The sequence below is a fragment of the Periophthalmus magnuspinnatus genome, chromosome 8 (genome assembly GCF_009829125.3).
Source record: "Periophthalmus magnuspinnatus isolate fPerMag1 chromosome 8, fPerMag1.2.pri, whole genome shotgun sequence".
NCBI lineage: Eukaryota > Metazoa > Chordata > Actinopteri > Gobiiformes > Gobiidae > Periophthalmus > Periophthalmus magnuspinnatus.
The window spans coordinates 29,107,591-29,126,383 of record NC_047133.1 but is presented as its reverse complement, the minus strand read 5'-3'; the positions used below and the strand labels follow the sequence as shown (position 1 = coordinate 29,126,383).

General features: G+C 39.7%; 1 protein-coding gene across 3 annotated transcripts in view; it reads left to right on the top strand.

The window, feature by feature from the left end:
- plppr2a (phospholipid phosphatase related 2a) overlaps positions 1–18,793 on the top strand; it is a 40,634-nt gene that overhangs the window by 8,839 nt on the left and 13,002 nt on the right. For all 3 annotated transcript variants that reach the window (XM_033971023.2, XM_033971021.2, XM_033971020.2), the window contains exon 2: positions 4,277–4,465. In XM_033971023.2, coding sequence (XP_033826914.2) covers positions 4,277–4,465 — 189 coding nt within the window. The remainder of the gene's footprint in view (positions 1–4,276; positions 4,466–18,793) is intronic.

Below are 18,793 nucleotides of genomic sequence, written 5' to 3'. Positions count from 1 at the left end.
CATTGTCTGCACACTGCTAGCTGTGTTTCAGACCTTATATTTGGATCTTGTCCAGAGTTAGTAATGATATGCTGTAATGTGAGGTTAACTTAGACTTTTGCCCGGTCACTTCTTTACCCATTTCTCTATTTAACATTCATTTTTAGCCAGTTCCCTTGTGTACCAGCAGGGGGCCTCTTGTCTTTGAGATGACAGATTAAAGATGAGTGCAGACCAGCTAGCATCTCCGGTCCTGCTGTGAGGCTGTAATTAGACCTGACCACCCGCCACATCCACCGCCTGCTAAATCAGACTGAAGTTCTGATGATTGAGCTTCACTGTTTGAAAGGACTTGTAACAATATAAACACACAGGCAAAACCATATTCAAGAAGTACACATTTCAAAAGGGAGGAAGTGGAAGTTGAAATGTGATTTTTTTATTTCTGGTTTTAATTTTCACTGTAGTTTATAGGCAACTCGTGTTTGGTTTTTAAACTCTGTTATTGCACTCATTTCGACTGCAATTCAAATGAAGGCTAAATGGCAGCTGTTTAGAACCTCCAGCTGACTCCCCCACATGTCACCTAATTTAATTTTAAGTATGTTTCTATTTTAGTTTTGCAGTAGTATTGTTAATTCTTTTGTGAATAGGATAGTTATGTTCTTTTTGAGTTTTGAAATCACTCTTCTTCACCCCTCCGCTGCTTAGTCCTCACTGCTTTCTTGTGCCCTGTATGGCCTGTGCTGAGCAGGGGCATTGTAGCGTAAGTTACAGCTGCGCACTTAATGGACTCCTGGGTTTTCAGTGGACTCTGGCGCTTTTCTCTCCATCTTCTGCCTGAAATACAGAGTCTTTACAACAGCCAACTGCTCTTTCAGAAAAAAGGACTTTAACAGGCTCAGGAGGCCTGGCTGAGACTCTTGAGGAAACAGCATTACAGAAAAAAGTACTGTCCAAGCATTGAGAATAGGGAGAGTCACTTTGCAACATGCTCTTAAGTCACCTGCTCTTAAGATGTGTATATTAAACAATGCCTGATTGACAAAATTTATAAAATTCCTAGACTCCTCCCTAGGGAGGCGTTTCAAGGCATTTCCCACCGGGAGGAGGCCCCAGGGCAGGACCCAGGACACGGTGGAGGGACTGTCTCTCGGCTGGCCTGGGAATGCCTTGGGGTCCCACCGGAGGAGCTGGAGGACGTGTCTGGGGTGAGGGAAGTCTGGGAGTTTAGACTGCTGCCCCCACGACCCGGCCCCGGATAAGCAGAAGAAAATTGATGGACGGATGGATGGACAATTATAAAATTTAAATGTGGAGGCCTTGCAATCTTCACTTTGTGATATCATCCAGCTTCTGCACGCAGCACACTGAAAGCACTGAATAGGGCCACTTTGTGCTAATGTATCTTACATTTTGGCATTGCCCTCATGTGTTTTTGGTCTGACTCGCCCATTCTCAGCATTAAGGTCACAAAGTTTGTCCACCTCGTTAGCAGCTACCCTGGCAAATGGATCTATTGCCCACTTTTTTGAGCCTAAGTACAAATAATCTTAAATGAATTTTGCAACACACATTTGCATTATGACTTTGTTTATAAAGATTTGATAAAGATAAAATGATTTTTTTTTTTTTTTTTTGTGCTCCTGCCAGTTTAAAGTATGTGTATGTGTGTGGGTGTGGGTGGAGTGTGTGTGTTTGTCTGTGTTTTTTTTTTTTTTTTTTTGTTTTGTATTATAATTTACTTTGCGACTGCTGTTAACCTGTTGAATTTGGGGATCCCCTTAAAAACGAGATGATTCATCTCATAGGGTTATTCCTCTTAATTAACAAATGTCAAATTGAAGCACATGAGGAGTGGATGTATTTTAAGTAAGTATTGCTCATGTGCTCACCACCATAGGTCCTGTGCGTGCCTTGGGCTCTTTTTGTTCCTTGGGAACATCCCCAAAGTGTTCCCAACACAATCTCCATCTCTGCACCAACCCAAGCTGTTGTCTCAAAGTTGTCGCTACATTTGTAAAGCCTGGCTCTACACAGGCCCTGTGGTGTGTTCAGCTTGCGCTTGGAAAATTTAGAGCTATGAAATATTCAGCTCAGTGCAGAAGTAGAAGTGAAGTGTTAAAGGGCTAAAGGCAAGGAAAAAGTGAAGCCTGCTGACGCTAGCTACCTGCTTTAAGACATGACTCTCCAAAATCTTCTATCAGTTCCACTGTCTCTTGATTTATATATGGCCAACACCTCTGTAATTTACATGTTTTAATATATAATTACAACAATATAAACATAAATATTTGAAATCTCCTGAGTTTTTATACTTAAATAACTTATGAGTAAAAAACGAACAACTTGTTTAGCTGAGAAATTACAAAATATGCAGGCACTTTGACTGTCAGAAACAATTTAATGTACCTAATTTCTGTAGAATTCATGACAATGGACTATAAAGAACAGTAAGTAATCTACTTTAGGAAAATATGAAATATGCAGGCACTTATTTTCTAATTCCACTTGTTCTGTTTTTGACCGTGTTATGATTTTTCCTGATATTTAGTCTATGACTTGCATTATTTCCGTCATTTGACTTCCCGTTCAAAAAAGGGGATGTCACCATAACATGCAGCAGATTTTTATTTGTTGTTTTTTTTATTTTTTTTTTATTCTTGAAACATTGCAACAACACAACATTTTTGACCCCAGAATAAAAAAATAAAAAAATAAAAAACTTTTTATCATGTACCTGTTGGTAATAATGGTAATAATATTGTTTTGGAAAGTCTTTGAGATAAGGTTTGGCCATAGTTCAAGAGCTCTGAACTTTAACTTTGACTTGATAGAGCTTTGCATCTGTGCTGTATATGTGAACCTCAAGACTTACGGTTTGCACATGGGATTACACATTTAAATTTTTTCCACAAAAAAAAAAGTCATGTTGTGTAAACACCACAATTTTTTCCTAAATGATAGCACAATATCCTCCTGTGCCAGTCCTATATTAATGTGATATAATTTCTTCGTCCTTCGCCATGACAACTACAGATAAAAAGCATGTCCCTCAGGGGAAGAAAAGGCCTCCAAAAAAGTAAATAGATTGGATTAAAAATACTGTGAGCAGAAAGAGAATAGATTATAGAGGCATAGAAGAGAGTAGGTTCTTATTAACATGTTTTGTAATAGCACAGCATTGTATTGGTCCACTCTTCTTCCACACACATTCATCATCAACACTGTGGCAACTATATGATGAAAAAAGAGATTAGTAATTATGTGTTTACCAAAATATAGAATTCTCTTGTTGAAAAAAGCAGCTTGAATTTGCTGTTTTTCCTTGTCTCTATCATTCCATAAACAACATGGCTTTCCCTTTACTCCATTATGTCAGCAAGGAGCCATGGTGATAACATAATTACGCTGCATCATTGCATACTGATTCTGAGCTCTATATATTGAACATGTAACATACATTAGGTCTGCACAATTTTGGGGGAAAAAACATTATGATTTAGTGTATTGCTACAGTTTTTGTTAAAAAAGTAGAATTCTGTTGAGAGTGCAGATTGTATAAAACTCCAGGAGTATTAACAGTTGAGAGAGAAGACAATTAATCAAATGAAATATGAACTGACAAACTAATACAACCCTATTAATTTCAGAACATGTTTGTAGAGGTCTAAACTATAGGTACAACAAGATTATTATATAAAAAAGACCAAATAATTCGATTTTTGTAGAGGGCATTGTATTATCTAAATAATTGTAGATGTAATTGCACCAATCAAAATTTTGATTTTGGTGTACTGTACAGCCCTGACATACAATATATTGTACATGGTGTGACATACATAAATGAAAGCATGCCAACTTGGTTTTGATGTATTATGACAGTAAGAATAATCTTTTCTGTGCAGTTCAAATGGCATCTAAAATTAGTGCTGTCCCCACTAACCACCATTCATATTTAATCTGAAGTGGGCTTCCAGAGATCCCTCCGAAGGGGCGTGCCTTCTCTGCTCCTCACTCACTTAGCCCTGTGTAGTAGCTGCAGAGTGGCAGCGGGGATGGCGCCTGCACCCCTCTCTCTCCACCCCTCCCTACCTCTCTTCTCTCTTAGCGCTCTCCTCTTCATCGCTCTGTAATTTCAGTGCTCATGCATTTTATTTTGTTCTCTAGTGAAGCGGGACTATTTTGTCATGCATCCCTCCCTTCATTACTGAGGGGATCTCCTCGGCTCCCTCTCTTTCTTCTTCTTCTGGTCTAATTCTGGTGTCCTAACCTAAGGATAATGTTCTATTTCCAGTTGGTGATCATGGCTGGGACGGTTCTGCTGGCTTACTACTTTGAGTACACTGACACCTTCCCAGTGCATATCCAGGGTTTTTTCTGCTACGATAAGAGCTTCTCCAAACCTTATCCCGGCCCGGACAACACCAGCAAGATCCCCCCCGTGCTCATCTACTCCCTGGTCACGGCCATCCCAGTGCTCACGGTAAGATGCGCTCAGCAAATGTTCCTTTTCCAGTGTTGTCAGCGTTCTGTGTCGTGTGGTTTATGACTTTTCAGCATTTTTTGGGGCTGAGATATTAGGGACCTCATGCATGCAGAGAGGAATTCATAAGTGTGAATGTGTGGAGAGCAGCGTTATAGCCATAAGGGCAAAGCAAGTGCAGAAATGTTCAAATTTGAGTTTAAACATACTTGCAAGTGATGTTTAAATAAAGGTGCTATTTAATAGAATTATCTTTGACCTAAAGTGTGAAAAAGTTGATAGTTAGTTATTCTAAGTCATGACATGACATTAGTTTTGTAATGATTTTGTAATGACATTTTTGCTGTTTTAGAAATGTATATGGATTGTATTGAATTAATTTTCTTCATGTTTTTGATTGCATCCTTTGTGATTTTGCTCTTTATGATGGTAATCTTAGCATTTTTATTATTTCCATGGCACCTAAAAGTGTGTTGCTATACTATCAACAATTACAGTATTAATTTGACAGCAAACTATGACTTCCCAATCAAGGCACACATTCTACCTAGCTTAATTGAATTGCAAAGTATATACTAATTATTTACTTATTTGTTTTGTTTTGTACTGTTAAGTATGAATCTACCCATTTATCTTAAAATAGAGTGTTAAATGACAGTAAACATTTTGTGGCAGTAGACTCCCAGTGACACAGTAAACTACTCGCCGACAATTTTGTATGTAGAGGAAAGTCATAAACGAGACTGCCTCGAGAGATAAGAAGAAAGAGAGGCAGGTCATTAGAGGTAGAGACAGAGGAGCAGCCAAACAATAGCAGCCTCACAATGAGCTAAAGTTGGAGCTGAGGCAGAGCGATAATGACAGCCAGCAGATGCCGTCTGAGAATGAAAAACTCCAGATGAGAGGTGAGAAAGAGGCACGGCTCAACACAAAAGCACGACACTCTGGAGGAGGGCATGAACATGTGCTGCTATCTTGCTATCTGTGAGAAGAGAAAGAGCTGCCAGGCCTCCAGTGAGACAGAAGCAGTGAGCGTGAAATACACAACACCTGGCATTGACTCTAAGCACAGGCATCCTGAACAGCTTACATCCCCAACGTAGCAAAACCAGCCTACAAGCACAAAACACAACTCTAATCTGTGCAGATTATAGAACCATGGAGCGGACAACTAACAAATGTAGCAGTTTCAGATTCATTCACAATCTTGTCAGTGTGAAAGAAAATAGATTTGGAATTAAAATGAATAATTCAATATAGAATATTGTATTTCAGTCTTTGGAGTATGTTCTGCCTCTGTCCAGTTTGGTTGTGTGTTCATGGGGAATTTGTAGTTTCTTTCAAATGAATTAAATGTAATGGTTACACAATTTGCCATGAGATAATCACTGATGACAACTTGTTAAAAACTAGGAATGTGCTTTACATCAGTGGTCCCCAACCTTTTTTGCACCACGGACCGGAATAATGTAGGTTTTATCATCACGGACCGGCCCTTCTATGCGTGGCAAATAAATATGGCAAAAATAAGTTAAGTGCATAAAAATACAACTCACCATACCGCTGCATCAGTGGGAGCCCTGCACTTGTTTCTTCTTTCCTTCTTGCTCACGTTTGTTTCTTTAAAAAACTCAAAATCTTATCTTTTAATCCAGGTGCTTAGTCTCCCATGTGCCAAAGCAGTTTTGAAGGTTTCATTGCCTCATTTGCTTTTCCCGCATATTACACAGAGCGGACTCTGCGCGTGAGAGTCACCTGCAGCGACAAACCCATATTTTAAGTAGGACTCCTGGTATTGTGTGTTAAATTTAGCTTTCTTTTTCTTGGAGGTCGTAGTCTCCTCTTCTGGCTCCTCAGGTAGCAGATTGACCAAAACAAAATATCGGCCTGTGCTGGAGATTTAAGGCTGACAGCTGATGTGCTGAAAAGGCCAACTATTGGCCAACCAAGACCTGCTGAAAAGGTTGAGGGGTTATTTTTAGCACATTTATAGTTTGAGCATAGAAAAATATACAAATAAAAACTACTAAGAAAAAAAACAATTAATACAGTTTTTTCTGTTTGACAAAATAAATATATTTGAAGCTTTATTGGGTTTTTGAAATGGGTACATTAATAGTTAATATTTTTTTCATGTGATTATTTTACTTTTTTTTTGTTTAGGTATCTGTACTTTTACTTAAGTAACAACAGTAATTCTTCTACCTAAACTAACACAAGAATCATGTTTGCAGATTACGCATTTTTATATAGAATTAGAGACGCTTTTTTGTTTGTGGCGGAACTTATGGTACCTTGTACCCTTTGCGATTTGAAAATTGTATCTGGAAGAAAAACTCCAGAAAAGAAACAGTATATAGTTCTAGATAAGCAATATTAGGGAAATCTAGGTACAGGAAAAAATTGTTTTACTTAACAAAACATGTAATGCTATCCCAGCCCTAGTTTCCCCTCTGTATTTATTTCATTTCACCTGTCTGTCCCTGTAAGTGAAAAGGTACAGGCGGTAAAAGGAGGACAAAGGCCTTGTTTGACTCACTTTGGCTTCTTCATTTTGAACTAATTAGAGCTCACAGACTCATATTCGTGACAGCAGGTCACATAAAACCCCTCAACATTATTAAGAGGAAAGTTATTAGAATGCTCCGCAAACATCCAGAAAACACCAGAGTCTAGTTCCTGCCGTGCTGCATGATGTGAAGTGTGCGGATATTACACACAAGTGTTCTGGGTCACAGCACATTAGTTGAGCAGATGCCCTGCTCTAACCTGTGCTGACAGAGGCCATAGAGAGGAACTGGGTGCAGAGAGGACGAGGGCGCAGAGAGGACGAGGGCGCAAAAAGGATGAGGGAGCAGAGAGGATGAGGGCACCGGACACATCAGAGCAGTAACTCAGCAGTAACAGCTGCACCGGGGCCCATATGATGGACCTGCCCTCACAGCTCTATAGCCTGTGTTTGTGTACTGTCTGTGGATCTGCTGCCGGCAGCTCTCTAATACAAAAAACTGCTCTGACCTTTACAGGGTTTTAGGGAAGAACTTTACGTCCATCATTGGCTTCTGTTACTAAGCAACACACTATTCAACTGTCTGTTTATCTGAAGATGGCAATTATATATGCAGAGCAATCAACAGCCAACAAATAAATGGTATACAGGGGGAGACTCCCATCTGAGTCACTGAATCTAGCTCCAGTTTATTGGTCAGGTTCCAGCACTCTATAGTCCAAAAGAGAGCCCTTGGAGCGCTGACAGCTCCCAGGGCAAGGCAAAAATCTAATTAAACCCATCAGTTACTTCCTGTTTCAGGAGTTCTTCTCCGTGACCAGAACCTCGTCTGCTCACATGGACCAATGCTTTCTCTGAGGTCCTCATGAAGACTCGGTGACTGCTTATTTCCTTGTTACGAATGAAAGAAATGCAAAAACTGAATTGGGAAGAGACACAAAAGGCACATTTCCACTGCACAATGTGGGGGAGGTTTTAGACTAGTTATAAAGGCCCTTCTACTTTCTGCTCGGATGCAGGAGAACCTTGGCCTGTTTTTCCTTCTTGTCCAATCAAATTGTTCATAGACAAAAGAGGCTTAATTCAAGGTCACTCATACGAGAGACCTTTCACTATTACAAATTCTTTCAAATGACCTCCCACCACAACCCTGTTTGTGTGCTGGTGATGTTTCGTTTTGAGGTGCTGAGTTATAACAGTGATGCCATCCCAGCCCTTTGTCGTTTGAGCTGTGACACCAGGACTTTCACAGACGCAGTAGAAAAGCCTCACCTTTATGCTCAAGTGCACTCTGTCTGTCTCTGTTAGACGTCTGCCTCTTCGTCTTCTCTTCTACCTCACTTCATTTGAAGGTTCCTAAACTCGCAGGACTACACACCTAAACAGTTTGGGCCTCAGTGCTGGTAACTCAAGTTAATGAGGCGGATGGCAGGAAAGACTCATGGGGTATGCTGTCACAAGCTGGCTTTATTCTCCTCTCACTACATATGTCCAACCTATTGCCCAAAAACCTAAATACAATAGCTTAGTACATTCAAAACAAATCATGAGTAGTGTTATGTAGACAGGATTTTCAGAGTTGAATTTATATCATTGGGGCTGTCATGGTCTTTAGAATAGATAAATCATTTTGCTAGATAGAAATTTTACTACCCTTAATTATACCCTTTCTACTATTATCCTGAAAAATCAAGTATATTTTGTATGTTCTTTTGAGTTTTGTTGAGTGTGCCTGTGTGTTCAGAGAATGGAGGCTAGAAAAACTTGTGTCATCCAATACTCAGCGCTATCTCCCTTTAACTGTGTGCCATTTTGTTTTCCTTTTGAAAATACTGCTGAATTACATATACAGTTAAAACCAGAAGATTACATACACTATTTAAAAATACTTTCTCACTGTCTGACATGAAATCAGACTAAACTTCTCCTGTTTTAGTTCAATTAGGATTACCAAAATGATTTCTATTTTACAGTGTAATAGACAGAAAAAAGTGAATGTGTCTTTAGTGTGTGTAACCTTTTGGTTTCAACTGCACTTACTTTGTCACAAGAGCAACAGCTTCCATGCACTCATCTCATCTTGAGCCAGGAATACTTTTCATGAGCAACCCACTATGTTTTTTTGTTTTTTTAATAGAAACCAGAGCTGTTTTCAAATCACTATAAAAAGAGAAATGTCAAAATATCAAATTCTAGTGTTACAATTAGTGTCAGAAGAATTATCATAATTTAACAATTATTCACTAATATTGTCATGAGTATTATTGTTCTTTTTGGTTATAACAATTATATCGTGACCCGAACAATCATAATCATTGACTGGCCAAATGATCTTGACGTCCCTACTATAATTTATATGGAAACAATAAGTTATGCATGTTTCATACTAAAGATTTTTGCTGCGTCTTACTGTGACACATTAATTAAAAACTGATAAGAATCTTTACTGCATGTACAAGAAAATGCTTTTTTATCTGAAGCATAGAATTTATGTCCTCGAACATCACAAGAAAAGATACCAGAAAATCTTTTCACACAGTCCCAATTCCAACGATTCATATCTAGTCCCACTTTTACTTCTCTTTAATAGTCACATTTTAAGAAACTTTATGAAAAGAAAACTTTATTATAAGATTATGTTTCATGTGTTTGTACATTGTACATTGTGTCTGTGTAATCCCTCAGTCGTTCAGGTTTGATCCATAGCAAAAGACAAAATTTAAATCTGTCGACTGGACAAATCATTGTAGGAGTGAAGACATTTCACTGCTCACCCAAGCCGCTTCTTCAGTTCTACTCCAGAACTGAAGAAGATGTGTTTGTACATTGTTAAAAACTGAAAAATAATATATATTTGTGTTAGGCTATTTTTAACAATTTGTATATAGATTCAAACCTGCACAATTCGTCTACCGAGTTAATTCATCAAGTAAATGTGAAACTAGTACCTACTCAACATTGCATGTAAATAGTATATATTTTGCATTACAAACGTTATTCTTGCTCAAGGTGTAAATTTAAACATGTATATCCATTTACTAAAAGTTAAATAGTAATAAGTAAAAAGTAAAATAATAGACAGACAAACAGCAGGGTGGTAGAAACAAAGCGGAAGCGTGCTGACCCACTGATTCTTGCTTCTAAGGGTCTGGAAAAAGGTTCAGAAAAAGGAAGTATGGCATTGTATTGGATATATTTGGAAGAGAGAAGACAAAGACTGTCTTACCTACTTATTTGGTTTGGCACAAAAGAACAATCAAGAGTGTACAGAAACACAAATGAATGAAATCAGCTGACTGATTCTGATTTTCTAGCATAGGCTTGTGTTACTTGCATTTGAACTTGAGTGTATAAGCACTGGTGCATGCACGTGTGCTATTGTACACTTAGATAAACTAAACTTGCTAAAATGAACATTCCCTCCACTCCAGTATACATGTCTGCATGCATACTTGTTACCTTCTCTCACCTGCCTCTCAGGTTGAAAGCCATAAGTAGATGCACTCCCTCTCCCCTTCATCCGTCTGCCATTTTAACTACACCACCACCACAGCAAAAGAAGTATCAGCCATCTCAGTCTGTCCATCTCTTTACCACCTTGTCAAACCCGCTTGTTCAATGCCCATTCTCGTCTGATATCAGAAGCTAACTAAGGGGAGTATCAGTTGCCCCAGTGGGGCAGCAGTAGCTCTAATGCAAAATGTCATTGTGCCCTTGAGCAAGACACTTCATCCACCTTGCCTAGAGTGAATACGGTGTGTGAGTCAGTGATTGGTGGTGGTCGTTGGATGGTGCAGATTGGCAGCTTGCTTCAATTAAAGCTTAGCACCATGGAGTGAGTAATGCACAAAATTCAAAATTGTCTAGGATCTGTAGAGATTTTTTCCCTCTACAGTACTCAGCTTTCATTGCATCTATTGCTTACATCGTTTATAAATGTAATTTTTGACCACATGTTACTTATTTCTTTGAGTTAAATTAGTTTTAATTTTGTATTCTTGCCCATCTCTCTTAGTAAATCTACACCATATCTCTCTCCCACAGTGTGAGCTCCAACGGTCGTTGCCTTATATATTTTTAGCCCCGTCCATACGCTCTGATACTCATCCCCATTCAGTGCAGTCCAGATCATAAGCAGACACTCGGGTAAAGAGCACCGGATCTGCTGCTGATGCCCTCAGACAGGTGCAGACTGAGTACATAAAGAACAGTGCACTCAGGGTTAACTTTTTGACTTCTTGAGCCAAGCACCCACTCCAGGCCTGGCTCCAGGGTGGAGCCCTGTTAACACCAGTCCGGGTGACGTAACTGGCCTTGTTCTGATGCTCATCATGGGGGGCTTCTGAACCACTCTTGGCCTGACCCTCCTCCGAGGACCTGTTCGCCATGGGTGACACTACCAGGGGCACAAAGCCCCCAACAGCATAGCTCCCAGGATCATTTGGGTGCTCAAACCCCTCCACCATGTTAAGGTGGCAGTTCAGGAAGGGGTATCATGCTAAGGGCTGTTCGGTCCCTGTATGACTAGAGCAGGAGCTGTGTTTGTATTTCCAGCAGTAAGACCTGTTCCCAGTGCATGTGTGTAGGCAGCACGGTGGCTGAGTGGCAACACTCATGCCTCACAGCAAGAGGGTTTGGTTCAATCCCCGGGTCGCCCAGGTCTTTCTGTGTGGAGTTTTTTCATGTTTTCTCCCGTGTCTGGATGGGTTTCCTCCGGGTACTCCGGTTTCCCCCATCAACCAAAACATGAACGCCCTTCGAGACAACTGTTGTTGTGATTTTGGGCGTTACAAAAATAAATGAATTGAATTGAATTGCATGTTGGACTCCACCAGGGCTGCCCTTTTTCACCGGTTCTGTTCATTATATTTATGGACAGAATTTCTAGGCACAGCCAGGGGCCAGAGGGCGTCTGGTTTGGGAACCACAGGATCTCATCTCTGCTGTTTGCAGATGATGTTGTCCTGATGGCTTCATTGAGCCAGGACCTGCAGCAGGCACTAGGGTGGTTTACAGCCAAGTGTAAAGCGGCTGGGATAAGAATTAGCTCCTCCAACTCCAAGGCCATGGTTCTCAACCGGAAAAAGGTGGCTTGCCCTCTTCGGGTGGGTGGAGAGTCTCTGCCTCAAGTGGAGGAGTGTTTGTCCAAGTTATGCTGGAGGCATCTTGAACCCAGAGCAGTTCGTGGGAAAGAGTGAAGATTCCACGGCGGACTCAGGAGTAGAGGACCTTATGTTTTGATGGATTGGATGCTGTTCTCAATTGGTAAGCGTGGTTTATTCTACTACTGACATTATTGAAGGTAAAATATATCGTGTGTAATCCTTAGCATAACTTCTGTGCACATCGTGTGCATTTGGACCATGCACCCTGGCACATTTGTGTTTAGCTGTAAGAATTAGACTTCATTTGTCTATTGAAGAATGTTGTTTTATTCTTCTAGTTTGCATTATTGTAGGTAAAAATCGAAGATGTGCACACATCAGCATCTCATCTGTGCCCATGGATGAAGCACGCTCTGGCATGTTCCTGTGGAGAGTTACGGATCAGACTGTTTATTGTTGATATCTGACAAAATATAGTTCAGACAGCGATAACTGTGCTGCCCAATGCTAAACCCAAATGTTACCTTCTGATTGACACCTAGTTTGAGAATCAATGTTGGTTTTGCGGATCACTGAAGCCCCAGATCATAGAATGTTCATGCTCTCTCTCACCTTTGTAGTATCAAGTAACTACTACACATTACGCATTACTAATGCTTTACACTAAGAGCCAATGAGCAGCTGAACAGGACGATATATAGTTTGGCATGATTTACTGTACACAGGTAGAGTACAGTGTAGAGACGCAGCTGCACTCCGTGCCTAAATCCTGCATCATTGTGCGTCATTTACTGTTTTTGTGTGATGATTATGGATATGCATATAATGTAATATTACTATACCCCTATAATTTTGTAGTTTCTTGTTACTAATGTGTTTGTGTTTTTCCTTTGGCAGATGGGTGACGTTGACCTATCAGATGTGCTCATCGGCTATTACCAGGTTTTGCACAAAACAAAGAAATGGTCAGACATTTTTTCACCATTTTGTGGACATTGACTTTGTGAAGGCCTTAATTCTTTATAAAGGACACTGTAGATCAAAGGGTAAAATCCCTGTATGCACCAAAAGGCCTTTAGAGAAACTCTTGTCTTGGAGCTGGCAGAGGAAGGAACCATCAGAACACAGTAGGAAGAAAGAGGCAGGGAGAAGTCATAATCATGCACAGTGTATTTTCAGTTTGCAGTGTTAGTTTGTTTAGATTTTGAAGTGCGTGTTTGTTTACTGTTTGCAGTGTGTGGAGTTTGTAAATATATATTTATTTTGACGGATACAACTTGTTTTGAATAAACAAATATACATTTTATATTGTGTTTTGATATGCAATATAAATGTACATAGTAATAGAGCAGCTAGGTGTGCAGATAAAGATTCCTCTCAGTGTGAGTTTCAGTAAAGCCCTCATTGATGTCTGTGGGTTGAAGCATTCAAAAGTTATTGCATTTTTTCCAAATGTTCTCCAAATGTCTCCATTTTTGGAGAACATTTGGATAAATTTGGATACATCAAAAGTTCCTCCATAAAATGCCTGGATATACTAATGATAAAATGAAATTTGTTCCTCAAATTTGAAATTGTGAGAGGTCAACAATATTTGCAGTTCAAATATAATGTATTTTTGTCCCCATTTACCTACTGCAGCTTTTTGCACCTTCATTTTAACAAAAAAATTTAGGCAAGGATGATGTGTTCCAAAGTGTATAAATGCTTACTAGACATACTTACAGTGATTCTGACACCTGTGAGTAAAACTATTAGGTGTTACCTTTACAAAGAACACAAACTTGTAAATTTACTACTGAGGGTTCAATAATGGTTATCATTTTAATTTGGAGAGGTCAGACCAAAAGCAATTTCTCCAAAATGACCCGGAATTGTAAGAGGTTAAGCTGTAAACCAAATACGAGTGAAAGACAACATTTATATGTGCAAAAAATATATTGTCAGTTTTTGCATATTTATATATGCAAAAATAACATTTTTATTATGTAATTGTCACATGACAAATTACCACCATGTGGGTAATTTGTACCATCTTGTTATATCAAATACTAAAGAATCACAACCAAGTTTGACTATCTTTGAGCTCCAATTTCAAGGCCATGTGCCCATTTTTTTTCTATGTATAGAGCAAAACTTGTCTCCAGTACAGATGTATAAGCAGCTCTTGAAATAAAAATATGTCAGCTGTATGCTGTCTGATAATCAGGAAGTGCGTGTTAGCATGCTAGTTGTTGTTAGCGTTATTGTGATGGCAAAACTCCTCTTTGAAAAGCGCTTTTAAACTCATCATCAGAATTAGAATGCTGGGAATGCAAGTGAGGAATAACTTGCTTACGTACAGAGCTTTTAATCTTTAATTTCAACTTTAGTCACAACTCTCTACTAGGGTTTCTGGCTCTTGTGAGGGGTATTTTCATTTCATTTCATTCATTGGAATGGTTAAAAATTGACAGGGGTTAACTCAGCACACAACCAGTCTGTTGTTCCATTTTCAGGCACAGCAGCCATTTTCCCTCTCTCATTGTAATTTGACCAAATGACAAGTAATTTAGATATCATGTCCATCAGAACTAATGGACAATGAAAAATAAGAGTCTTGTTGGAACTGAAGTTGTAATATGGTTAAAACAATAGCTGCTAGCTGCATTGTAGTGGAGCAAATTTAAGAGCTAGTGGTGAATATGTATGAACTTTAAAAATACAGAGCAGCACTTGATTAATTTTTAGCTCTAGGTCAGGAGACGAACACTACAAAGAATGATGTATATATTTCACTAAACACAACCCTACAGAATATTGTAGATTAGTAACCAACATAATGTAATACAACTTTTCAGCATTTCCAGTTCTAAACAGACTTGGTGCTTGCAGAGTTGATACTAGACTCCTAGCTGCAAGCCCTGTTATTCTTAGTGCTAATCTTGAAATGGAATTAATTCAAAAAGGGTGTCTGGCATAAAATTCGGTATCAAATGAATGTTCTCTTTAATAGTTGGTCTGAAAAAGAAACATTTTGTAACTTAAACACAATGATTTTTATTGTGGTTGCATTACCATTACAAAACTCCACTGCCACTTAAGTGAAGCACTGCACCCAATGCAATGTTCAAGAGCACTTGTCCAAAGCTGACAGCACACTGCTACTACCATTATTCCACTCTTTGAGCTTTACACCATCACATCTCCATGGAAACCGCAGCCATAAGCTCACTTAATTGCCTGCTAAATGTTTGTTCACAGGTTTAGCGGGCCCTAAACCAGCGTTGTGAAGCAAGAGCTGTAGAGATTCCACACGTGTTTTAGGCCTGAGATGGCGGCTCTGATACTCAGTGGTCTAGGGTGTTACTAATGGGACAGCGGGCACGTACTCCACAGAACTGCAGCACTGACTGGCCCCTGGCTCATATTAAAGCATTTAAGCACTGGACTAGTCTGCAAACCCGTAAATGCACTGTGGCCAATGGCTTTAGAGCTACGTACACACAAGCACATGGGTAAAGGAAATAAAAATGCAGTGGATGAGGGGGAAAATGTGTTTTGTAATATAAACTACTTGAGCAGGAAATATATTAGGATTGCTGAGATAGAGTTCTGTTTTATGTGGTGAGACACTTGATAATTGAGGAGAGTAGAAGATGACATCATTATTTGTGCAACCTGTAGGGGTGAAGGGTATGTGAGACTGACTTTGTCTTTGTTAGTTCACAGAATTTTGTGTCAAAGTTGGACCAGCACAAATGCACAGTAGCAGTATTTTATTTTAGTTTTAGCAAATTTTGCAAATAATTATTTACAGTTATCCAAAAGCCTTATGTTACCATTGTCTGATACAGGGGTCGGCAACCCGCTGCTTCAGAGTCGCATGCGGCTCTTATCTTATCATGCAGCTCTGCAAGTATTTAATTGAAGTGTATTTTATTTGAGTTAGTTCTTTTTTTTAAATTGTAGTTCTAAATTGGAAGATTATTGTGATCTTGAAATATTAAATTTTAAATATATTTTATTATTTTTCATCACTCAAAAGAAGCGTCACAGTGGTGGAACAATGTTAAAAACAAACACCACTCACGCTGCACAGATGTAAGCTTACAGTCCTATGTAAAGATGAAAGTGTGCGCAGAGGTTCAGAAACAGAAGTCCCATTAGCCGGGTAAAATAAATATTTATGCAGATATTTTGCAAATACTATAGTTGTTTATACAAAGCGTAAAGGTAAAAAATAATATAACAATATGTACAGTCTCATTTTAGACGTCAAAAAATATTTGCGGCTCTCAGTGTTTTCTTTTTTGTGGAAACACTTTGTGTATTAAAGGTTGCCGATTCCTGGCCTAAAACATTACCATTTGTCTAGTATGTGCTATATGAAATCAAACTATATAAAATGAAGCTAATGTGGCATGAATATCTAAATTAAAAAAATATATTAAAACTGGAATAACACTTATTGACTGATTGACTGAGTAATCCTGACACCCTGAATTGAAATCAACCAGAAAAACCTTCAGACAAGTTAAAACATATAACTAGTAAAAACTACTGGTATATATTCAGAACCAAGTGAAAACATTTCTAGATATTCTGAAAAAAGTTCTGCAACACATCATAAGGAAAGGGACCCCACCAGGAGTCACACTCAAAGGAACCCCAAATTTGATCGAAACTGTGAAGTGCCACATGAGGTCTGGAGTACCTCAGTACCTGTCAGATACTTCTACACCTTTTGTCTGTCACTGTTTATTATTCATCATGACACTCTATTCTTTGAAGTCTTTACTTCTGAAGCTCCTCGCGCAGCTGCAGTCCATTAAGAACCCATTGGAGACAAGGAACTCAAATCCGTGAGGAGAACAATTACACTCCCAGCATTACAACAGCATTTCATCCAAAATCTCTGTGACTCTACCTGTCTGAATGATTAAGGTGCATTAGGTGTGCTTTTGCCACTCAGTTCATTAGTGATAAATACATAGTTGTGAGTGAAGGCATACACAGGACATGGAACACCTCTGGAGCCATAACTAATTCTCTGTCATTTATCATCTGCCAGATATCTCTAGTAGTGGAATTGTTGATGGTGGCGCGCACAGACGCAGCTGAGCGGAGCTCTAAGTTGCATAATGACAAACTACTCCACAAATCTGGTTGTCTGTCCCTGTGATACACTTCACTGCTGATGCCCTTTAGGCTGCTGCTAAGACTCTTACTCTTTATTACACATGTGCTGCACTGAATGTCATTATTGTGCTAATGTCTACACTGCAGCGTCTGCAGTGATGCGATCGCTGTATCGGTCCGTTGTGGTGAAGAAGGAGCTGAGCCGGAAGGCGAAGCTCTCAATTGACCAGTCAATCTACGTTCCTACCCTCACCTATGGTCATGAGCTCTGGGTAATGACCGAAAGGACAAGATCACGGATACAAGCGGCCGAAATGGGTTTCCTCTGCAGAGTGGCTGGGTGCACCCTTAGGGATAGGGTGAGGAGCTCAGTCACACGGGAGGAGCTCGGAGTAGAGCCACTGCTCCTACACGTTGAGAGCAGCCAGCTGAGGTGGCTCGGGCATCTGCTCAGGATGCCTCCTGGACGCCTCTCTAGGGAGGTTTTCTGGGCATGTCCCACCGGGAGGAGGCCCCGGGGAAGACCGAGGACACGCTGGAGGGACTATGTCTCTCGGCTGGCCTGGGAACGCCTTGGGATCCCACCGGAGGAGCTGGAGGACGTGTCTGTCTGGGGTGAGGGAAGTTTGGGAGTCCCTGCTTAGACTGCTGCCCCCGCGACCCGGCTCCGGATAAGCCGAAGAAAATGGATGGATAGATGGTCTACACTGGGGTTATTAATGATGGGCTCTTGCATCTTTAGTATTGCACTTTACATCACAACTACACACATGGACAAAATTGTTAGTACCCTTTGGTTAATGAAAGAAAAACTCACAATGGTCACAGAAATAACTTGAATAAGAAAAAAGTAATAATAAATACAAATTCCATGAAATTTAATCAATGAAAGTCAGACATTTTCAACCATGTTTCAAAAGAATTAGTAAAAAAATAAACTCATGAAACAGGCCTGGACAAAAATGATGAGACTCCTACAAAAGACTGAAAATAATGTGACCAAATGGACATGTTAATCCAAGGTGTGGCCAAAAATTAGCATCACAGGTGTCTACAATCTTGTAATCAGTTAGTGGGCCTATATACAGGGCTACAGGTTGTCACTGTGCTGTTTGGTGACATGGTGTGTACCACACTCAACATGGACTAGAGGAAGCAAAGGAAAGAGTTGTCTCAGGAGATTAGAAAGAAAATTATATACTAGCATGTTAAAGGTAAAGGCTATAAGACCATCTCCAAGCAGCCTGATGTTCCTGTGAAATATTATTGCACATATTATTCAGAAATTTAAGATCCATGGGACTGTAGCCAGCCTCCCTGGACGTGGCCTCAGGAGGAAAATTGATGACAAATCAAAGAGACGGATAATACGAATGGAAACAAAAGAGCCCAGAAAAACTTCTGAAGAGATTAAAAGTGAACTTTAAGCTCAAGGAACATCAGTATCAGATCGCACCATCCGTCTTTGTTTGAGCCCAAATGTGGGAGACGACCATGGAGGACACCATTGTTGAAAACAAATCATAAAAAAGCCAGACTGAAATTTGCCAAACTACATGTTGACAAGCCACAAAGCTTCTGGGAGAATGTCCT